General features: G+C 42.6%; 1 protein-coding gene across 5 annotated transcripts in view; it reads left to right on the top strand.

The window, feature by feature from the left end:
* Positions 1-23,282, top strand: part of ADRA1A (adrenoceptor alpha 1A) — a 37,055-nt gene extending 13,773 nt beyond the window's left edge. For all 5 annotated transcript variants that reach the window (XM_048512923.1, XM_048512921.1, XM_048512918.1 and 2 more), the window contains exon 4: positions 22,139-23,282. In XM_048512923.1, coding sequence (XP_048368880.1) covers positions 22,139-22,659 — 521 coding nt within the window. In that variant the 3' untranslated portion in view covers positions 22,660-23,282. The remainder of the gene's footprint in view (positions 1-22,138) is intronic.
* Positions 23,283-24,820: the final 1,538 nt, after the last annotated feature.

The raw sequence follows: 24,820 nt of genomic DNA, 5'->3' as shown, positions 1-24,820 counted from the left end.
TATATAGAACCTTGATTCTGCTCAAAATCCTATTTCACTTCTCGTTTACTCAAGGCACATATATTTAAAAACAGACTGTAGTAACTTTAAATATTTTTTTTAATGTATATATTTGGATGTACAAAGAGATTCCCTCATGAATGAAAACTTTGAACCAGCTGTATGAGTCAGAGATGCTAGTCATTTTCAGTAAATCCATATGAGGATACCTCTTTGTCGTTCAAAACACTGATAGGTAGACAGTGATGTAGCGCCCACGGGGTGGGGGGCACGATGCCTTGGGCAGAGTCATAACGGAGGCGGGGCGGGGCGGGGCAGGGCAGGGCGGGGGTGGGCGCCACTGTGGCAGGGGCACAGGGTGTGCATGCACACACCCCAGGCGCAGTTTCTTCTTGTTCCACCTCTGTAGGTAAATAGGCTTCCAAAAATCTAGCACACAGTTTAACAAAGAAATGCCTGTAAAACTGATAATGTTTCTGATGTCTGGTGTCAAAGAAAACAGTATTGAAATGCAGTAGGCAAAATAGTAGAAAACGTGCGAACAGGGTATGCGTGGGTCTAATTTTGGCTGCTTTAGTTCCTGGGAACAGAGATATGTTGAATAAGCATCTCGCACTTTTCTTATTATTACAAAGCGTAAACAACCCAATGGAAACTTTCAATAAGAAAATAATTACTTTTAACACTAAAGATAAGCACATTAGAATCAAATACAACTGGTGGCCAGGAGTGATATTCAGTGTTTTTTCCTATTTAGGGAACATTTTGAATGAAGAATAGTTTGTAAATCCTGGATATTAGATTAAGTTCTAGTTCAACTAGTTGGAGCATTGAAATTTGCCAGCAAATTTTAATCCTTGTGTGAGCCATAAGACTGGAGGAGAGAGACGATGGAACAGATTTGAATGTTGTTGAACAAGTCTCCAAGAATGATTTAATAAGGCTAGTTTCCAGTGGTCAAACCCAATTAATTTCAACTAGAGGTTGAAAGGTTCTCCTTTGCCTTGCTTTTTGGGTAAAAATGCCAAGACCCATTGACTCCTCCATTAATTATTTGTCTTTGTCCAATTTCACTAAACAGAATGTGATAATATGGACATTATTTATGTGTAAGTGCAATTCTTTAGCGAGAGGGTTAGTTCAACCAGGAGGCAGCATAGCTATTTGCTGGGTGATTTACTACTTTTGGACAATATTCCATTGTTAGGAATCCCAGGAATATTCTTTCACAATTTCTCTGTTGTTCATTTTAGCTTCCTCAACCAAGTATCACTTAACCCCAAACATTTGTATTTTTACATGTTAAAATTAGGCTATCCTAAAATCTTCTCTTTATGCATAAATGTCATCAAAAAAGTAGTGCAGTTAAACACATTGGATTCCCCCAGCACAAACTGGTGACACCCAGCGTAATAAAAATACAGAAGTGTTGTCTTTTGTTTAGTCTGTGGATACAGTCCACAAGATGGTGACCTGAGTTAGGACCATTGCAATGCATGGAAGAAAAATTAATTTCATACAATTCATGGCATGTTCTTCTGTGCAAGTCCTATTGGAAAGTTAGCCCTGATTATCATTTTCATATATACAGTCTAACAAATGTCAAAAAGGGAATAATTTACCGGTTGACTCTGAAAGCCATAATCGCAGTTGATTCCTTCTCCCTTTAGAGTCATTTTGACAAATGGCTCGTGGGCAAGGATTGTTATAGATGCCACAGGAGGGTGTATTTTTAAAGAAATTCCCTTAACGACTAGCTCTTTATGTCCTGGGTGTTATGATGTTGGAATGCTGGTTGCCAAGAAGTCAGAAACAAACCCAAAAAGGATTAGTGAAAGACATAACATCCCCCAATCTGCGGGAGCCAGTGTGAAAGCTGTTGCCATACAGTCCTTGGACTAAGGTTTTTGACACTGTCCTCATCTTGAAACTGACCTCATGCCTCGCTTTGATCCCTTTTAAGGGAAATTACCCAAGCTTTGTGTCTTTTCAGGGCTTCTGGGTAATTTTAGAAACACATTATTAGTCTTCTGGTGCCTGTTTGTTCTTTTTATCATCAAGAAAACCATTTTCAATAGCCTTATAAACTCAGGGCAATTTACCTTATCAGAAACCTGCCTAATGGTAAATAATTTCTTCTTTGTAGTTCATAGACTTCTCATAGCTAAAATTAAGAGAAATTTACTGGAGGAAGGAAGTAACAACTAAACCGTCATTCCGCCGATGTTTAAGGAACTCAGGCTTTAAGATGACCCTTTCCCACCCCCCACCCCCCACCCCACCCTCCACAAGATACATTTCTACCTACTTCTGTAGGTCTTGTGTGTGTGTGTGTGTAAAGTGCCATCAAATCTCAACTGACTTATGGTGAATCCAGCAAGAGCCTTTAAAGGCAACTGAGAAGCCTTGGTGATCTCCTTTTCAAGTACTAACCCTGCTTAACTTAACTAATAATTAATGGAGGAGATATGATGAGGTTGGGTTATGCCATGCTGCCCTCCACCATGCCCTGCCTCGGCTGTAGGGTTATACCACTTGCATATGAGACCTTGGGGTATAGGGCAGGCTAAAAATGCATATTCATTAATTGAAACATAAACATTAAGTTTGACAATCACAATGCATTTGTTTTCTACCTTGAACAAGTAACCTATCCATAGTACAGACCAAACTGGAGCGTGTAAGTAGCCAAGTAGTGTATGTCTAATTTTAAAAAGCAGGGACTCTTATAATTAGTAATCAACTGTTATCTGGGCCATAATTTCCATTTCCTAGAAAGAGAACACATGGCACTGACACCCAACCTACCCTAAGGATAATGAGCTGTCTTCGCTCTGAGGATGGTTTCACATTGGGCATGATCCAGTTAAAAATATCCACTTCCAAGTCCCATTAATTTCAAAAAGACTGCATAAAATTTTGATTAATTTTGGCTGGATTGTACCCATTGTGCATTGTGGAATCGTTGTCATGTGATGTGATGATGATGATTGGCTTAGATGAACTTCAAAGGGTACTGGGTACATTTATGGATGTCTGTCACTGGCTATATGTCTTGACAGCTGAATGAGACTTCCAGGTTCAGAGGCAGAATGCCTTATATGCTCACATGCTAGGGACCATATGTTGTTGTTGTGTTCTGCTTCTGGGCTTTTCCTAGGACATCTGATTGGTCACTGTTGGAAACAGAATGCTAGACTAGATGAACCATTGGTCTTAGCCAATATGGTTACTCTTATGTTCTCATGAGCCTTCTCCTGCTGTGCTGATTTTTGTAATTATGTTGTGATGCAAATCCAAGAGAACATCAGTGTGGCATTTTCAATAGCAGCTGTTAGCATGGAAACCAACAGTGCAACAATTACTTTCATAAAACTAAAGCCAGAATCTTACATCAGTTACTGACACAAGAAAACCATTGCAGCTGAAGAGTTTAGTGACTTTTATCCACAATTTGAATAATTCCTTCAAAATTCAGGTTTATTAATAAATATCAACATATGAAGTTTTGTTATATTGAGTCAGGTCACTGTTCCACTTAACCTAGTATTGTCTACTCTGGTGTAATACTTTTATAACCTTCCTGCATAACTTAAGTCTCACTGCCAGTGCTCAAGTCTGAAGTAGGAATCCGTTTCTCTTGTTTCTTGACATGTGTAGAAGACAGATGGCGAAATCATGCATATTGTGTTCACGTAAAGAACAGATCATCTGGGCAGATCAACAGAGATTTGAAACTGGGTACCATATAAGCACAGGAAGCAATCTAAGTACAAAATAGCATTTTTTAAAAAGCATAGCTGTCCTGGCTTCTGCCAAGGAAAGGCTTGAAAATCTTGGAATTTTTAACTCAGAGAACCGCATCCATAAAAGAACTAAAGTTCCCAAGATTCCATGGGAACAGGCCAGGATGGACATACTTTGGTTTGCCTCTAAAAATGCTCCACATGTGTCTACGTGCTTGGCTGCCTCTGAATTATATCATTGGTTTCCAGGAAGATTTATGGTTATGTCGGTTTGCTATATATATATTTCCATTTCTCTGACAGCAAAGACCTAATCAGTGATGGGGTACAGCTTGACAACAGCCACCAACCTGAGCTGTATCCTGGCTGTTTTGTATGTCTTTTAGCTTCTATTTGCTAATGGCATTACAGCTTGCATCCTCTGAATCCTTTTAACCCATAGGGATTTGACAGAATAGCTCAACAGAATTTGTTGGAAACAATCTTGCGTGTGTTTGCTAGGCCTGGGAGAAAGGCATGCATTAGGCATGGCTCATTGTTTCTATGCACCCTTTATAGAAGTATCAGTCATTTGATTAAATTCTTGCATATGGGAGAAAGTTTTCCAGTTGACTTCTGCCAACGTAGGCTATGCCACAAGTATTCTGATTGGGATGCCCTTGAGCATTGCCCTACAGGTGGCCCAATGGAATGTATAGTTTGAAGGTCACTTCGTTAAGGCATAGGAATAGCATAATAATGATCAGATGAGCAAAGGTGGGAAGAGAGGAAGAGCCCCAGCAGTCTGGGAAAACACTAATGAGAGCCAGCTGCAAGAATAGAATAGACCCTATTAAAATAGCTTGCCTCCCCTGGATTATCATGGGCATCTACAACTCCAGTGACTGCAAATTCTATGACACTTAAAGAGGGTTTCAGTGTACAATACCATAAATTGTTTGATTCTTATTTTGATCTGCTCCCCTTCCCCATCTCCCTATTCAGAACATGATTCTAAAGAGAAATATCCCATATACATAAGTACCCTTTGCAATGAGAGTGGTCTCATTTCAATTCCAGATCTTCCTAAAGATCAAACCCCCAGTTTAATAAGCTAAACACTGGCTTTCTGAATCATTGAAAAGGATCTGGAAAGTTTTATCACAGCAAGTACACAGCCAGGCCCTGTATCTATATTAATCTCAGCAGTTTTAGTCAGGGTACTGTTTACTTTGATGAGTCAATAATGTTTGACAAGACCACGGGTTCTTGTTTCATCTCTCCTTCAGCTCAGGATACCTGGTCCTGTGACTGTGAGCAATAACAAGCTTGTCATCTGCAGTGGACAGTTCTCAAAAGATGTTCCATTTATGCGCAGGATACAAGGTGAAAGCGAGAGAAAATGTCCACTGCACTGGGCTCCTGGGGAAAAGGGTAGTGGCTTAAATACCCAGAATTCTCAGGTTTTGTACATGTTGGTCCATTATAATGTCTGGATCTTGGCCTATGTACCATTTTTAAAAGTGGGAGCTTTAGGACATTTGACTGTAAGGCTCATTCCGCACATGCAGAATAATGCACTTTCAAACTGCTTTCAGTGCTCTTTGAAGCTGTGCGGAATAGCAAAATCCACTTGCAAACAGTTGTGAAAGTGGTTTGAAAACGCATTATTTTGCGTGTGCGGAAGGGGCCTAACTGAATTTCCTGAAGTTCCTATGGTCTGAACACCATACATTTAAATCCTATTGATTTCAGTGGTCTAGACTTAAACATAGAATTTAATTCACCCATTTAATCCAGTGCTCCACTTTGGCTAGATTGTATCCATTGTTTTGGAGTTCAAGTCTGTGTCAGTGATGATGATTAATTAACGACAAGAATGACTGATACTCTGTTGCATGGGTACCCTGTTACTGGATGGTGCTGGTTCTCATACATCATTCAGTAATGCAACAAGTGATACTTCACCTGAACTTATGAATGGATCTGGTGAAAGGTGTTGCAAGATAACTGGAAAGCTCTTTGTGGTGCTTGAACAGTGATCAGTTAATTTTGCAGGCACGACTCCACTATTCAATGCTACAGCTACTGAATGAGGAAGTGTTGATATTTTGCAAGAGTCTGTCACACTTCTGTCATACTGTCACACAGACATAAACAGGTTAACTGGTTGCTTGCTAATTAGTTACTGAGGTCACAGCTTTATGGCCAGTCTATTGATTAAGCTATTGGTCAGTTTGCCCAGCATTGCTAAAATGCCACTGGTCATGTAGAAAATTATAAAGTAAAACATGTTTCTTTGTTTGAGCCGATGTTTAGCCACAATGTGAAACCATGAGGTAACAAATATCTAACCAATATAGCACTAGCATAGAAAGGTGTTCTTATTTTCTTTTCCATGTAACCCACCCTAAATAGTTAGTAAATTCATTTATATAAAACAGCAACTGTGTATTGGTCTCTTTTATCCTACTCTGCTAATATATTAAGTTTACAAGCCAACAGGAAGACACAGGCATGAACAAATGCTTATAAAAGTGCCTGGAAATTTGCAAGGCCAACCATAACAAAAATTCCATGTCTATTTTAATAAGTTTGTTATTGAAGTGAGTTCATTAAAAGGTGTGGGAGTGAAGAGAAAGAGCTACCCAGATCCAGTAATAAGATGGCGCAGTCATTCATTTTGGAATGTTTGCATCTTGCTGATTCTGCTAATTGCACTATCTATCTAAACAGAAGTAGGGCAAGTCATTTTTAGCATGTGATAAACTGAGAAGGTATTTTTAGGACTGAAAGGCCCTACCAAGAATCAGAGGTTGAATGTAGTCAGAGACGGGAAGATGGGCCAAGGTACATGATGAACTTGTTGAATCAGAAGTAACATCTTGCAGAACAACCCTGTGAGGAAACTATTCCTACTACTTATGCTAACACAGAGTGATCATTCCTTTTTGTTCTGTGGATCCTAAGACTTAGTTCAGGAGTCCTCAGTATGGTTTCCATGGTACTGTGGCACCCGCTGACATACACACACACACCCCCCACACACAAAACTACTGTTCTCTAAAACAAAGATTTGATCATGGCTGTCTCATTGATTTTTGCATTAATACTGCAGGTAGCTTGGATCAAACAAGCTTTTCTATGGTGAAAAAGGGAGCCTAAAGCCCCCTTTGGCCACTCAGAAAGTTTATACTGGGGACTGTGGGGCCTACATGTCCAAAAGCCATTTTGGTTGGGCTCTGAACGAAGAAGGAGAATTGGATAAGTAGAAAATCTGGCTGGATGCTTGCCTTATCAACCCTTGCCTTACCATCGACTTACTAGGATTACAATGTATTATATATGAAATATTTTCGTCACTCAGATGTAACTATATAAATGTTAAGTAGTATTGTTTGGCAGCTCTATATATATTTAAATCAGTCCATATGACTTAGATACATGTCAGCTTTACCTCAAAGTTTTGCACGTAAGAAACCTTAGGTGACCCAAATAACGGCTCTGAAAGTCTAAAACCTGAGGAGATGATGCAACTTCCAGATATGCTGTTTATTTTGCAAATTTCAAACAGACACTGGAATGAGAGTGTCAGTGCCTGACATGGTTTATCATTTATAGACAAGATGTTTGGAGGTTGTATGCCTGCAAGGGAATGACCTGACTACTGGACAGTTGCCAAAAATCAACAGTGTGTTTGGGTTACTTTGTTTTTCTACTCAAAGAAAATAAAACCACTTAATTTTTTTTGCAAGTCAAGCTTTTCAATGCAAAAAAAAAGAGTAAGTTCCAAGAGAAGGGGCTGAAATATTGTGTTTTTGGAATGCATAGCAAATAGACCTATTTCATTATTTATAACAAAACGCATTATGTTGAATCTAAGCTAACCAGAGGTGTAAGTGCTCACATTTGTACTGCAACACTGTGGGTAGAGGGGAGAATTACCCCCCTTCTTAAACAGTCTGCTCTTATGAGAAGCAAAAATTGAAATACAAACTGATGCATCCATTCCTAAAAGTAGCAGTTCTGCTAAAATAATCTCCAGTTGGGCTTTTTCATTCCCAACAGCTGAGCTTTAGTAAGAGTTATTAACTCAGTTCAATCTGTTCTTATAAAAATGAAACTAGCCCCATTTTGCTATTAGTATGTCAGTTCCTACATTTTCTTCAGGGGTTGGATGGTTGCTGGCAGCTCCCCCTTCTACACAAGCCGAGGGGGTAGGGTTTTTTGTTCTGTTTTTGCAGTTTAAGGGTTTGTGGATTTTGCTGCACCCAAGCTGGCAACTGTAACAGCTCCATCTTCCTTCTGATTAAGTGCCAATTCAGTAGCAGAGGCAGTCCTTGATTTCTGTGTAAATATATTTCACAGAAGCTGTGATTATGGCTTATTCAACAATCAGCATTTGTCCCACAGAGAGAGGAGTTAAAATGGCAAAGCATCAACATGTGAAGCAACAAACACCATGGAGATTCCACTGAACAAAGCAGTATTCCAACCGGAATCTTTATGGCAATCAGTGGCCATTTTGAATATACTTGGGAGCTTTCTCTATTGTATTCATGAATAGGAGCTTAGACTGCCTGTCTCTCTTGCAGGGGCATTTGCTTTCTACACAGACCAATTTTGAACTTAGCCTAGGGATAAGAGGATTATTTCTTTGATTTCTATCCCACTATTCTGTTTAAAGGAATACTTAGGATGACATGCAACAAACAAACTACCATATCCATAAAACACAATAATTAAAATCAATAATGAATCATTAATCCCTGAAGCGATAAAAGCAGCCAAGGAGGGATACATTATGAAGGAGCCAATAATATCTGGGCTACAGCCAGAGGGAGAGCAAGAAATATGTACTGCCCACCTCCATCAGCAATTTGTCCAATTTTTTTTAAATAGGCCATCGTGGTGTAGTGTAGAGCCATGAACTCTAGTCTGGAGAACTGGATTGAATTCTCCATTCCTCCACATGAGCAGCAGACTCTGATCTGGTGAACTGAATTTGTTTCCCTGTTCCTTCACCAGAAGCCTGCTAGGTAAGGTGACCTTGCACTAATCACAGTTCTCTCAGAATTCTCTCAGCTCTACCTATCTCACTAGGTGTCTGCTGTGGGGAAAGGAAGGGAAATTAGTTTGTAAGTCAGCTTTAAAGATACACGTGCAATGGCAACATAGTGGGCAGCCCAGTGGTGTACCTAGGCAAACTGGAGCCCTGGGCAAAACTTGAGTTTGATGGCCCCCCCATGGGCGGCCACTCTCCCCCACCATGACCAAACAAATATTTTTTCCACCAGGTTGTTTCAAAGTCACCATCACATTATAGAACATGCCCCAACTCACAAATTTGAACACAGCAGAAATATTTTTTGAAATTTTCAAAATGCTTTCAAAATGTTTTATTACTGCTATGAAAACATTTTATGGTGTTGTATCCAGTCCCCCCATTTGGGAGAAACAGCATCACTTTCAATGTTATTTAAACTGGGGACCCCAGATTCTCCCTTTAAGATGGATTTAAAAGCTGAATCTGGGCTCCCTAGTTTAAACAAGTGATGCTGGAATCCACCCCCAAACAGCATTATTTTCAGTGGTGTTTAAACTAGGGAGCCCAGATTCTCCTTTTAAATCCACCTTAAAGGGAGAATCTGGGGTCCCCAATTTAAACAACATTGAAAGTGATGCTGTTTTGGGGTGGATTATCCCCCCACCCTGAAACATCATCACTTTCAATGTTAACACTGGGGACCTCAGATTCTCCCTTTAAATCCATGCCAAAGGGGGTGGATTTAATAATAATAATAATAATAATAACCACCTTTATTAGGCATTGAGAGAATAAAAGAAAGAAAGAAAACAAGAATTGGCAGGAAGGGGGTGAATTTAAAAGGAAAATCTGGGGAAAAATTTTAGAGTATTTTTGTGAGACCCTACTGATGATACCACCCAGGTTTGGTGAAGTTTGGTTTGGGAGGTCCAAAGTTATGGACCCTCAAATGTGTAGCCCCCATCTCTTATTAGCTTCCATTGGAAACAATGGGAGATGGGGGCACTCCCTTTGGGAGTCCATAACTTTGGACTCACTAAACCAAACCTCACCCAACCTGGGTGATATCAGGAGAGTCTCCCAAAATATCCCTGAAATTTTGGTGGTGCTAGCCTAAAAACTGCATCCTCTGCACACCAAAAATGGAAAAACACTGAAAATACAAAAAAAATCCCACAAATGAACCTGCAGTTCTTGCGCCCCCCAGAAAGTGGCACCCTGGGCAACTGCCCACTTTGCCCAATGGGAGGAACGCCTCTGGGGCAGCCGGTTGCACAGGCACAGCAGAACTACCTCCCCTGAGTTCAGGCTGATTGGGAGGAGGGAGGGGCACAAAACCATTTAGAGATGAAGCTGAAATCCTCCTCTTGGAGGGGGACTTTGGACTCATGAGAATCTTCAGCTATTTAATTGATTCATGTAGCAGGGTTCATCCAAATGGCTGCTATGAATTATAACTGATATTCAGAGATCAGTTCCTCAGGGAAAACCATTCCCAGTCTCTACCCCCAAATCTCCAGGGCCGTTTCCGCACGGGCATAAAATGACGGCCTGGAGACGGTAAAAACGCCGTCTCCAGGCCGCCATTCGCACAGGGGGCGCAGTTGCAGTGCAGCCGCGCCGCCCTCGTGCCGCCCGCCCAGCCTGAAGCCGGCGTATTCCCAGAGCGCTGGGAAGCACTCTTTCTGGGGATACGCCGCCGTGAAGCCACTGCCGAGCGAACGGCAGCGGCTTCACGCCGCCTCCCCCGCCCGGCACTTACCTTGTCCCTGGGCCTCTGGCGCGTCGCCGAGGCCTGGGGACACGCCCCCCTGCCCTGCGCCGCTGGAGCAGGCGCGCAGGGCCAGGGGGGCATGTCCCCAGGCCTCGGCGACATGCCGGAGGCCCAGGGACAAGCCGGGTCGGCCGGGCGCCGGCGTTCCACGGCACCGGCTGCCCGGCTGCTTCTAGGACCGTCCATGCGGACGGTCCCAGCGTCTTTGGGTCGGCGCGCAATGCGCCGACCTCGCCGTTTCCGCTGCTGTGCGGAAACGGCCCAGGATTTTCTCAAGATGGAGGTAGTACCTTGTTCACCAGTGGGTCCTGGCATACGGCTTGAAAATTTCTGGTTTATACTTTCTCTGTATTAGAATTGACCATTTTTCATTCCAAACTTCTCCTTATTTCCACAGGCTAAAAACAAAACCTAATCTTTTGTTCTCCCCGTTATTCCTTTATGTTGCATTTCCAAAATCAGCATTAGAAATTCAGAGGCAGTGAGTTAGAAGGTAGATGAACCCTCAGGGGGCATGAAATGTGGTGAATTCAGATACCTTTCCTGCACACAAGAGACAAGTCTTAATGGCTTGCATGACAGCTGACGCATAAAAAAAAGCCATTGAGAATTCAAGCCACTTCCTTACGAAAAGCAGAACCATGAACTTTCCCCCCTCTTTGTCTGATTCAATAGATGACAGCAATCAACTCAAATTTGAATAATGACACTCTGTGTCAACTGTATGTTTGTCCGTGTTTTATTTTGATTGTAGTTATAAAGGGATTTTCCCTCTAATTTGTAAGTTGCTTTGTGCTGTGAAGAAATAGGATAAAATTGCTTACATAAATGAGTGAAAGAAATGTGAAATCAAATCAAACCGCATCAATCGTGAAATCTGATAACATTCCTAATTGGGGATCTTCCAACTTTACATTTTATGTTGTACACTGTACTAAGGATATACCTCCATCCCCTTCAGGGTCCAGCCTGCCAGTAAGAATTATCTTCAAATAGCTCTGCTCTCTGTGTACCTGCTTGCAGAGGTGAAGCAGGTGGTGACCGAAGACAGGACTTTTTCAGGGGTGACACCTTCCTTTGATGCTCGTCTGGCATTCACTTCATTATTTTTAACTGTCAACAAACTTTGTCTTTACTCTGACTTTTGACTGAAGCATCCCATTGTTTTTAGGCCTTAGGGCCTGCTTCTTGTCTGAGAGGTCGCTTGTGAATTCTGTTTTAAGCCCTTTTTAAATTTTAAGTCTCCAAAATCTCATCTGCACAAAGCTAGTTAGTTTCTTCCTTTTTCTTGAATTCCTCCTTGTCATGCAGTGGTTAAAATCACAAGAGTTCTGGGGGTATCCAATATGCATAAACCAAATCAATACGCTACACATCTGGCCATATATGCATAGTACTCTCTACATTATAGGACTTGGGTCTCCATCTTTCTTCTTCCCCCATTCTTCCGAATTCCAACTCTTCTACTCATCATTCTCTATAGAACTGCTGCCTGGAATGTCATTCAAACTACCCATTTTGATGCATTTTTGATACATTGATCCAGTGTTGGGATTCAAGTAATTTAACAACTGGTTGTTTACAAGCACCTTTTTAACAACTATTTCTGCCGAAGTGGTGCAAACCTGCTGAATCCCACCATTGCATTGATCTAAATGCTGCCTTTGGGTCAAACTTATGGATGCCAGGTGTCCCACAATGACAGCCGACCTCCCAGCAATCTTGTCCATTTTCTGTCAACTCCTCAAAGGCCATTTCAAAAACAGGGATCAGTACAAGGAAGGTGTGACCACAAGGAAGTATTGTACAGAACAGTATAGGAAATGGTGATGAAATAATCTGTCTTTCTTAATATATATAGTCACACTGCTATGGATTAAAATGTGAAATATGGTGTATGGTAGCACTCTATAAATTAATCACTATTATTTAGAAAATCCTCAAAGGCCAGCAGGGGAGCAGTTGAGGAAACTAAGAAAAAAGCTTTATGGTTTAACCGTAGAGTTTTGGCAGATCCTAGAGCAATAACTCCAACTTCATGATGTCCCTTCCTGTTTTTGCTGGAAGTGGCATCACACACTGCTCTGATGCCAGTCTCCCTTTTCCCACTCTCAAATCCTCTGGGGAATGCCAGGCCACAACCTGACATTCTCAGTCAAACTGCATTGGAGTTACATGGTCAAAACTCCAGACAAGTAATTTAGTTCTAAAAACAGCTGTCGGGACTCCTGATCTTAATAACACCTACCACATCAGGGAAGAGGAGTGAGTGTATGTATGATAATTCCACCCTCTTTCATCATTTCCCCAATTCCAAAATCTCCCCTGTTGTTTTAAGCCCCAGCAGAGAAAAAAGACTGTCACGATACAAATGTCTGTCTTTTTTCTTCATGTGTGTGCAAAGTGCCATCAAATTGCAGCTGATTTACAGCAACCCAGTAGGGTTTTCAAGGCAAGAGATAACAGAGGTGGTTTGCCATTGCCCTTCTCTGGTATTTCTGGGTGGTCTCCATCCAAGTACTAGGAGGACTGACTCTGTTTAACTTTTAAGATCTGATGAGATCAGGCTAGCCTGGGCAATTTTACACCTAACAAGGGGAGGCATTTTCAATTAGAGAAATAGCATGAGCTCCCTTCCAGTGCTGCAAATTATTCAGAGTTTTTGTAGCCAAAGTACCCCGTGTGTTGTGTGTCCCTTGGCCCTCTGAATTTTATGTCGTATATTTCAAAGTTTGTATCTGGAGTCTTATTTGTTTTTTTGTTATATAAGAGCTTTGTATGATACATTGGCCACTGTCAATATTAGTTCTCAATCCTTTCCCATTATCAAATAGCTTGCACAACAGAGATGTTGTCCCCTCATTTTAATATATAACATTCATGAAATGGCAAAATAGCCAAGTATCCTCTCCCAATGTTATTTAAAGCTGGTAGCCTGGTTACTTCCTAAAAAGAGCTTCAAGCGGTTGATCAAAACGTTGATATGGTGAACTGTTAAATGCTAACTAATCTGAAACCCTAGTGGTGGAGTTGGTGATCAAATAAAGTGTAAAAGGATTAACCCCTGCCAGGGGCGTAATGAGGCAGCCCTTGGCAAACTCTAGCCCTGGGCAAAACCTGAGCCAAATTATTTTTGCACCAGGACATTGGTGCCTGCAGGGGGTGCATTTTTAGACATATCAGCACCAAAATTTCAGCATATCATCAGGAGACTGTCCTTATGCTACTCCCCACGTTTGGTGAGGTTTGGTTCAAGGAGTCCAAAGTTATGGACTCCCAAAGGGGGTGCCCCATCCCCCACTGTTTCCAATGGGAGCTAATAGGAGATGGGGTCTACAGTTTTGAGGGTCCATAACTTTGCCCCCCCTGAACCAAACTGCACCAAACCTGGGGGATATCACTAGGGAAGTCTCCTGATGAGACCCTGAAAGTTTTGAGACTTTGCCTTCAGAAATGTCCCCCCCCCAGCCTGCAACCCCCATGGACAGCAATACAGAAAACTCAATGCAGAACAAAGTTATGGACCCTCAAACTGTAGCCCCCATCTCCTATTAGCTCCCATTGGAAACAATGGGGGATGGGGCACCCCCTTTGGGAGTCCATAACTTTGGACTCCTTGAACCAAACCTCACCACACTTGGGGGGTAGCATAAGGACTGTCTCCTGAAGATATGCTGAAAATTTGGTGCCACTAGCCTAAAAACTGCGCCCCCGGCAGGGTAAAAATGGAAAACCACTAAGAATACCCAAAAACGAACCCAACATTTTGATGCCCCCCACAAGGTGATGCCCTGGGCAGCTGCCCACCTTGCCCAATGGGCATTACACCCCTGACCCCTGCTCTTTCAGCCATACAGCCCTAAATGAAATAATCACCAGCATTTTTAACAGGAAGATTCCCTATGCATCTGGACATGAGCACCTCAGGTCAGAGGCAGTAAGTTCTAAATACAGTGTTTGCATGGTTTACTGTGATTGTGAGCCAAGATTTCAGTATGATCTTCCTTATTGTTTCTATTTTGGAGGGAGGATTCCTCTATAGACGATATATCTCTAAGAATATAGAGATATATTCCTCTAAGACCCATAGTTTCCAAAGATGCTCAGCACTGCATTTATCCCAGCAACCTCTCTAACCTTATCATCAAGCCTGGAGAACAGCAAAGGGTCTCATTGACTGTACACCAAAAATCAGAGAGGCTCAGAAAGCAGAGGGAACGCTCTCAGCTTGACAGAATTTGAAGCCCCAGCATGCACAAGCATACACAACTCAGAGCTGGGAAGGAGAGAAAACTCATGCTTGCAGTCACATTGGGCCCTGTTAGTGCTTGGAGAGTCTTTGGAACTCACCCTCCTCTTCAAGGGAAGGGAAAAATTGGTGGCAAGGGCCCCTTCCGCACACGCAGAATAATGAGTTTTCAAACCACTTTCACAACTGTTTGCAAGTGGATTTTGCTATTCCCCACAGCTTCAAAGAGCATTGAAAGCAGTTTGAAAGTACATTATTCTGCATGTGCGGAAGGAGCCAAAGACAAGTTCAAGTCCAGCCAAATGTGTGGAACCCCAGATAAGATCCCACCCATGGGCACATGATTCAATACAGTTTCATCATCTCCAATTTAAACTCCTCTCTCTCCCCCACCGCCTTAGAAGTGTTGCATCTGTTAGATACCTTGCAGTATTCCACAAAGCACTCCTGTGCTAAGTCATAGCAAGTCTTTGAAAAGCAAACAAGCAATTAACTCAGCAGTAAACAAAAAGATATGAACAAATAATTTTTAAGGGAATTGGGCTAGCAGCAGATCTCCAGCCATCACCTGGAAGTTGGCGACCCTATGCGTGAGGAATGCTGCTAGCAATCCTTGAGGGAGGAAGAGTGATTGAACCAGTACCCAACTACATCAGTCTTAGTCTGAGCCAAGGGATCCGCCTCTTTTCCCTTACTACTGTAAAGTACATCTTTTTTGCATTCCCAGCTGGGGGATTGAAGAATCCAGTTTCTGCCTTCAGGCTTAATACCTGTAAGGATTCTGAGTGGTGATGATGTTTGCTTGTTATTAAAACTGTTATTAATTGAGATGGTGCTCCATTAAAGCAGGAAGCTTCAACCCTTAATAAAATCAGTCCAAAAGATTACCACAATAACTTAGCATTCAGACCTTCCCTCCCACAATGTGCTCTAAGTGTGGGAGACATGCCATTACTATTTTTAACAGAGTTGGACAACATATCAGGATTCCACTGAAACTTTGCTAGAAGTCATAGCAAAGTTAAATTACTGGGGGATTATTATTTTTTACCCACAGCTATGTTTAGTGTAATACATTGTTTCCTGGTTCGGTTCTCATTTACCTTCCCTGGAAGATGAATCAGGAAGGAAAGCAAAGAGAAAGCTAAGATAGATTGAAGTGTGACATTGGACAGCATTAGTATTAGCCATCTCAAAAGTTTATAGTATCGTAACAACAGGAAATTTGTGTTACAGGGAATTTTTCTGGTTGTTTTCCCCTCCTTGCAGGGCCCACAGGCTCCCATCCGACTGTTGCTAGTCTTCATCTTCAGCAACAGCATAGTAACTACAGTCTTGTATTTTCCCATCATTAGCTCTCCTAAAGATGTTCACGAAGCAAGCTTGAAATAAATGCACTTTTAGGGGCAGCTCCACAACAGTGCAATCATAACAATAGCCTAGTAGTAACATAACAGCAGCAAGAAAATTGGTCACCTAAAACCCTTGTGAACTACTGCATAAATTATTAGGGATGTGGTCGACACTGCTGTGTATAGCTTATTGTAAGTAGGATCTTATTTGATTTCTGTACTTAATGGGACATGTGAATGCTTATTCCAGCATGATGTAGTAGCAGTGATGAAGGGAGGGGGAACTGCGCCTGGGTCATGAACTGCCCGCACGCCCCCTCCCACCCCGCTCCGCCCCAAAATGATTTTTTTCTTATGTCTCTGGGATTGGCAATCTCTCCCTGTGGTCATGCAGTGAGTCTTCCCGATTCTTTGCAAAGTTAAGCCTTTCCCTTTCTTTGCAAAGTGAAGCCAAGCAGCATCTTATCCCCAAAGCAAACAGCTGATACCAGCTTTGGAGCAGAATGTGCATCAGAATTGCTCAGGGGGCATTAGAAGGAACATCCATTGCTGGAGGATGATTGGATTGGAAATTCCCAACATTTTGTTGGATTTCTAAACACTTTGGGATGGGCACTATCTTCCAAGGCAGCCATTTTGCCATAATAATCCACCACCTTTTCTTGAAATTTTACCTGTGCTTGCAGCAGTAGCTGGACAAGGTTAAGGACCTCTGTATGTGGAGCTAGGGATGGGGAGACCCACAGTGAAACTTCCTGTGACTAGGTGGTGTCAGGTCAGTTGCATACTAACATATTTCAGAGCTGTTGTGAGGATCAAGTTGCCAATGTCCAGGTATGGGATGTTCTGTCAGACTCCAGACAACAAAAATCAGTTTCCCTGGAGGAAATGGCAACTTTGGGGGGTGGACTCTATGGTATCATTTCCACGCTGAGTTTCCTCCCCTCCCCAAACTGTATCCCAGTCTCCATGAATTTCTGAAGCTGGAGTTGACAGTCCTAGGTGAGGATAAAAAAGAAGGCATGGTAATCCCATATTTTCAGGGACATATCTACAGAAAATGGTGCCTGGAGCAAGCACTGAATTTTCACACACACACACATGCACACCTGACATCCAACTCAGGAGTCAAGCTGACTAGCTGAGTCACTCCTTTTAGTTAATAATTATGGTTGCTCGCAAGTCTGTTCCTCGTATCCTGTTCCTCACCTCCCAGACTCTGCTGACCCAGCACAACCTCCATAGTCCTTTCTCACTGAAGAATGGCTATGGACGCCATGCTGGGGCAGCAGAGTCTGGGCAGGAGGAGTGCAGAGCAAGCTGCAAGGTCCAAAGGAGGCAGCAACAAACATGGTGCTGCTGCCATGATGGGGTAGGGGGCTTTGCCTGCACCCCAGCTCAAGGGGGCTCAACCCCCTGCTCCCTCTTGTCCCCTGCTGCTACATCAATGCATATATGATGCCCTGAGAAACTTGACAGAAGCATAGGATAAAAGTGCAGTAGGTGGATAAATAGCTAACAGCATCTGAAGCCTGATTGTATAGACAGCCTTTATTCACATCGCTCATGTTAACAGATGGACCCCTGGACAGATTAAGTAAATAATAGGTCACATCAGCTTGGAAACACACACAATCAAACATCCTGAGTGTTGAAGCAACAAATTCTCAGCAAGAGGTCAGAGTAGGGGTCTGGCTGAGCTTTTTATAAACCAAACAGCTGCCCTCAGAATTCAATGGGATATTAAAATCCTTGGAAGCCATTCAGCTCCCTCTCTCTTTCTTTGAGGACTATACGATGGAGCAGTCCCAAGAACCAGCTGTTTACTGCTGAATCTCTGCTGTTACATAAACAATCTGGGCAGAATATCCCCTTCCCTTAGGAGCTGATGTTGAAGTCAGCCTGGTGAACATATCTCAGAGCTGACAAGAGGCGATGACAGCAAGATAATTTTTTCTCAGAAATCAAGATCACATAGAAGTCACTGCAGTGGCATGATTCTTAGAACAACTCTTGGCTGAAAGGTGTCCATCTTTTGAAAACTCGTGTTTTTTATATATATTCTATAGGTAGTGGTCCGGGCTCCAAAAACACAAGAACTTTCCTCCTCCAAAATGGAGTTTCAAAATGAAACAAACAAAAAAACAGCCACATCATAGCAGAATGAGGGGATGCAACATCTCTGTCCCTGCTCTTCTCTTTCTTCCACCACTGTAAGGAAGGAGGTCCAGAGCTTCCTTTCAATGCTCAAGAGTTTGAATGTCATGACTCATCTATGAAAGAGTTGCAACCGCTTTCATCCCAAGTTTGAGAACCTTTGGGGGTTTTTTTCCAAAAAGAACACCTGCTGGCTTTTAAATCAGTGTGGGAGAAGCTGTGATAGAATCAGATTAGAGCCTTCAATGGTGTGTAATGACAGGGAGGGGAACTGAGGGCCAAAACTAGATATTGTGTCTGCCACAAGTTGGGTTGGGTTCCCCGAGCTGTTTTGCAGGAAAATGTGACATTCGGGAACTAACATTCCATAGCTGTCCAGAGTCCAATTTAGGTTGGGGAGGAAAAGCTTCAGCTTCCTCCCCCGTGTGTTTTTCCTGCAAGCAACCAACCCCATGTGGGATTATTATCATTATGGTTGATTTCACAGCTGCCAGTTCTTTAGCTGGTTGTTGGCCTTTCATTACAATTCGAGCCTCACCCACAAGCCTAGGAAGTGATAATGTATCGGCATAGTATTTGTGCGGATCCCAGCAGGGCTGCCTTCTGAATCTGACAGATATTGATTTTGTCAATTTGAGGATTTTCAAGTGCTGCCCTAGCGTTTTCGGAATGGCGCCCAGGGTGCCGATTACCACTGGGATGACCTCAGCTGGTTTGTGCCATAGTCACTGTAACTCAGTTTTCAAATTGTGGTATTTAGTGACCTTCTCATGTTCTTTTTCAATGACCTTGCTGTCATCAGGTACTGCTGTGTCGATATTGGTCACTTTCTTGTCCTTGATCACTGTGATGTCTGGGGTATTATGTGCCAACACTTTGTCCATTTGTATTTGGAAGTTCCACAAGATCCTGACCTTCTCATTTTCCATGACTTTCTCTGGACAATGTTCCCACCAGTTTTTAGCTATCCTAATGTTGTAATTCCTGCATAAATTCCAGTGGATCATCTGGGCAACTGAGTTGTGCCTCTGGTTGTACTCCACCTGGACAATCTTTTCGCAGCAGCTGAGGACACGATCCACAGTTTCATCAGCTTCCTTGCACAATCTGCACTTTGCACCATTGGAAGATTTTTCAGTTCAGGCCCTGATCGAATTTGTTCTAATGGCTTGCTCTTGAGCGGCTAAAATCAGGGATTCAGTTTTCTTTTTCAGAGTTCCAGTAGTTAACCACAGCCAGGTCTTTTAATTGTCTACCTTGTCTTTGATCTTCTCCAGAAATTGGCTGTGCAGTGCTTTGTTGTGCCATTTTTCAGTCCTCATTTTAACCTCATTTTTTCTGTACTCCTGCTTGGTTCTCTGGGCTTTCAGTAAATTTCTGTTTTTCACTTCAATCAATGCCTGCTCTTGACTTTCATTATTATTGTAACTTGATGGCAAACAAAGGCAAATGGGGTGGTAGCAATTAAGTAAAAGTAAAAAAAAACATTTTGCACACACACATTTTCAACTCATAATGCAAAAGGAGAGAATTTGTTGTAGTCCCACCTGTATTCTTTCCTCTTTAGTTCAAGGAAGTATTCTTGTTGAAAGATGCAAAATTGACAAGAACATTTCCTCTCTTTTTTAAAAGTGTAATCAAGAAAGTGATTTGATAAATTAGCTAGCATCCTCACATATATCTGTGCACTGTGTTACTTTGCACAAGCTGAATTCCATTGTCGTTAAGGGAGGGAGAAGTTGCTTGTGAGTTCTTGCATTATGAGCACTTGGAGGGGGGAAAATGTTTCACAATGAAACTGTGTTTCTCTAACTGTGAATCTTCTGCACCCAGCTGTAGCTGTAGCTGTAGAAATTGGAAGTCTCTTTTGGCTTCCGACCATCTTGTGCTTTGCCTTTTAATTACTTTGGTGGGAGACAGCTCACAATTCAATCACAGCTGAAGTTATAAACTGCCTCTGAGCACTGACTGCAGAGTCAGGCAAGGACTGCGACAATACTAACGCATTCAGTAAAGAATGGGAAGGGCTGAACCTCAGTGCCAGATCACATACTTGCCATGGGCAAAGGGCCTTGTTGAACTGCTATACAAGATTTGCCCTGCATGCATCCCAGGACAGACATACCAAAACATAAACTAGCGTTTAAAAAATGCCTGATCTGTATAATTATTTCAGACATTCTCCATCTTACTAGTAGCAACTTCCAATGCCTGTCAGTATTTGGCCAAATCCACATGGGCTGGAAACTCAGCCAATGTCATTGGTGGCTGTGAATAATTTTTTTTTCACTTGAGGTTTGAGTGGAATGTTTCAACCATTCCCCCCTCCCCCCTCAGGAGGCAAGTCAGTTCAATTGCTTTCAAGTTTCACGTCAGCTACCTTTTAAAAAATGCTAATAGAGGTAACCAGAGACAATGCGGTGTGTCAAGCTCCCCCCCCACCCCACACACACACACACACAAACTCCAAATAGGAATCAGAGACTTGGACATCCTAAAATGCTAGGAAGAAATTTGGGAAGAAAACTCCTGGCAGTTTCAGGGAAAGCTTTTTGACACAAGCTGACCTGGTCAGTGGGTGGAAAACAGGAATGAAAAGAATGCTCTGGGAGCAAGGAGGAAAGTCTCTCTCTTTTTTTCTGGACCTCTCAGAAAAGACAGAGATCTCATCTGAGTTCTGGAAGAGGCACCCATGTTGATAATGTGCTGTCCCAGGGAGCTGGAGAAGACTCCCAGGTAATGGAAATTCTGTGGAGATCTATAACAACCTAAGTGCAAGAGTCTGTCCTGTATTTTAACATCTGATAAGACATGTAGACAAAGAAGAATTATGTTTTTCTTGTTTCTTTTGGATTCCTTACTCAGTCTGGTGTTGTGCTAAAAAAATATGTTGGTAACTATTTTCCTCCAGTGGCCACTTCCTACAAGTGTCAGGCAGTGGCAGCAGTTACGAGAGAGAGAGAGAGAGAGAGAGAGAGAGAGAGAGAGAGAGAGAGGACCCTCTGGGAAGAGTTGAAAGAGAGTACAGGGTGAGGGTAGGGGTGGAAGGTAGGGCCCCACTCCTCCACATGAAGTCTGCTGGGTGAATTTGGGCCAATCACAGATCTCTCAGACATCTCACAGCCTCACCTACCTCATAGGGTGCCTGATGTGGGGAGTGGAAGAGACTGAAGAAAATTCCTGCTTTGAAAGGTGGACAGTATGACATCACATCCCTGTGAGCTCCCCCCCCCCCGCCCAAAAAAACCCTTCCCTCCTCAGGCTATACCTCAAAACTATACCTCAAAACCCAAACCAGAGTTGGTAACCCTAATACATGGATAAAATTCTAGGTGGATTAAACCTATTGTACTCTAAACAATCTTGTTCCCCTTAGGTAGCTGGATGATGGAGACTATAGGAAGAACTCTGATCACACTTATAGTCAATCTAGTCTACAAGCAGGCGACTGAAACCCAAGTCTTCTTTTGTTGTAATCAGGGATGTAGGTAAGGGGGGGGGGAGTTTCTCGGGTTCAAACCCTTCCCATTACATGTCCGGATTGCTTGAAACAATGCATGGAATGGAACAGTCAGAAAGCCCTCAGTCACCGAACGCACCTCATAAAAATCTATACCTACCTCACTGGTTGTAATTTATATTCAGAAAAATTCTGAATATTCAGAGGAATATTCAGAGGAATTCTGAATACTATTGAAAACAATATTTTCATATTTTTTAATTTAGTATTTTTTTAGTATTTATTTTATATTTTCTCCTATTTATCCCGCCCTTTGCTTGTATAAAGTGGTTTTTTAATCTTCAAGTAATGATTTATATATTCTTCCATTGCAGGTTCCTTCTTCCCTGCAAGCAAACCCTCGGACACGGTTTTTAAAATTGCATTTTGGCTTGGGTACCTAAACAGCTGCATCAACCCCATCATCTACCCATGTTCCAGTCAGGAGTTCAAAAAGGCATTCATAAATGTCCTGAGAGCCCAGTGTCTCCAGCGGAGGAACTCGGCTAACAAGTACTCTCTCAACTTCAACCTCAACCATCCAAGCAGCCATGTGGCAGAACCTCCAAAGAATGTCGTCCGCATTCCTGTTGGGTCCGGAGAAACCTTCTACAAGATTTCTAAATCAGATGGCATCTGTGAGTGGAAGCTTTTTTCAGCCATGCAAGGCATGCCGACCAAGAGCCCCACCCCTAAAGACAAGTCCAGCTGTGCTACGGCCAAAGTGAAGAGCAAAGGCTTCTTGCGGGTGTGCTGTTGTGCAGGCACATCAGGAAACACCCCCCAGGAAGACAGGAAAGTGCCCGCCATTAAAATACACACCATTTCCATTAGCGATAATGGAGAAGATGTCTGAAAGGCATTTGCCATTCTAATGGTGATGACAAAAGGTTTACAGAGAACATTTGAGTTCTGGGCAACCTGATGATGAAGTGACTAGTTTTAGTAGGAATAAAGGAGGCATCAACCAGAGGTACATGCTGATACAGTAGCACATGGTCTATGCGCTTTGGTCTGATCCTCTGGGGATGGAAATGCTAGGGGGAATCTGGTCCAAGCTGTTTCCAGGCCCACTGGAATCCACGGGAACTGCAAATGAGCCTATTTGGGACAGGACTCCTTGAAACAACTCTGTTATTTCCAAACTATTAGAAAACGTTTCTGTGTTTCAATTTATTTCATTTTGAACTGTTTAGTAATTTTGTTCTTAAAGTTCAGCTGGAGCTAACAGTATTATAACATATCCTACAAGAGAGAAAGATTAATATAAGTTATTGATGTTGGCAGAGGTACTTTAGGGATGGCTGTAAGTTTATGTCACAGGGTAATTTTTTATTTCAAAAGTGCAAATTTGACTGGGCAGCAGGGTAACAGAGAAGGCAAAAATGTGAAATGGAGGAGGGTCTTTGATTGCTCCATTTTGTTAAAGGCATGATTTGGGTCTTGTGAAACTATGAGTACCATGAGTACAAAGTGAATCTAAGGGGCTTTCCGCACTACAGAAGGGAGCTAAGGTCAACTCGGTTCCCTTCAGTGGGGGGCGATTCCAGGCTGTCCGCACAACAACTTACTTGGCCCCCTGGAGACAAAACAACGTTGAGCTCAGTTGCAGTGCGGATACACTGAGGTGAATCTAGATAGAAACCAGTACAACTCTGTCAGTGCGGAAAGCCCCTAATAGGGAGCATAGAAGTGCGGCACCTGCCCAGCTTCTGAGCTTGTAAGCCTCTTTAGAGGAACATAAGGAGAGCTACCTGAACAGTGAGCCAAGCTATCATTTCACTTAGGTTAGTGTTGTCTACTCTGACTGGCAGCTGCTCTCCAAGATCCCAGCAACAGGCCTTTCTCAGTCTTGTTGCCTGATACTCTTTCAAGCACAGGTGCTGGAGACTGAACTGGGACCTCCATGTGCAAAGCATGTGATGTACCACCTATGGCCTCAACAGTTCAGAATCTGGGTGCCCATTTCCCTCCCTTTTTATGCACATCAAGCTCACTAGGAATAGCTAGTGAGTGACATTCTGTACAACTGAATGTGCAGGACCCCTGCAGCCCCATGGACAGACAACCCCATGGACAACCACATTGCGTTCTTTTCACTCCAAATCAACACTTTCCCTTCACCTGAGGATGCAAATCAGGAGAATAAGCCATATGATCAGTTCAGCCTTCATAATCATGACATTCCCTCATAGCTGCCACTACAGGATATTGCATAGAGAAGCAGCTTCCTCATGACTTGATGTGCATACAAAGACAGCCTATTCTCTGCTCTCTAAATTTTATAGGGACCATACGCTTCTCCCAATAGTGTTTGAAAATTGCTGTGTGTCTTTTTGAGGCCTCTTCCGTGTTACTCTTTTTAGTCTGTCTTGCAGTACATTTATTCTCAAAGTACAATGTGCATGAAAAATGCATAATGCTCAAAATGGTGTATGTTTGAAGGAAAAACAGAGGCATGAGACCATAAGCGTAGTTTGCAGGACATTTCACAGCCTCTTACAATCTCATGTGATTTTGCTACTACAGGCTAACACAGCTGTCCCTTTGGAACTATCTTGATCTATACATGTTGCTGCTCTTTCCCAAATTTATAATAGATAACATCAGACAACGCTTTAGTAACCTGCCCCCTACAAAACCATGAAAGTATCCATCTTATTTGGGCAATTTTCAACTTTTGTTTTGCCCCCACCACCCAACAATACAGATTCATGGATAGGGTATGGGCAAGTCATTGTTTTACATCATAAGGCAATGAGATTCCCAGATCCTTGATACTGGCTGGAAATCGCCTGCCAATTCACCAGGCAGCCTGCCACCCTTCACCCGGTTAAGAGTGGAAGCAGGCTAGCTGAAGTGTGGAAGTGATCATAGAGTTTTGTGGAAAAAGTGGTAGAGCATCCCCAGAACTATCTGGCATTTCCTCATCAATGCAGAAGTGATGTAATTGTGCCAGGCACACAGATCATTTCCCCCTGCCAGTGTTGGGATTCAAATTTAACAACCGGTTCCAA

The sequence above is a fragment of the Sphaerodactylus townsendi genome, linkage group LG12 (genome assembly GCF_021028975.2).
Source record: "Sphaerodactylus townsendi isolate TG3544 linkage group LG12, MPM_Stown_v2.3, whole genome shotgun sequence".
Classification (NCBI taxonomy): domain Eukaryota; kingdom Metazoa; phylum Chordata; class Lepidosauria; order Squamata; family Sphaerodactylidae; genus Sphaerodactylus; species Sphaerodactylus townsendi.
The sequence above is the reverse complement of the archived record's forward strand: the minus strand, read 5'-3'. Positions and strand labels throughout refer to the sequence as shown.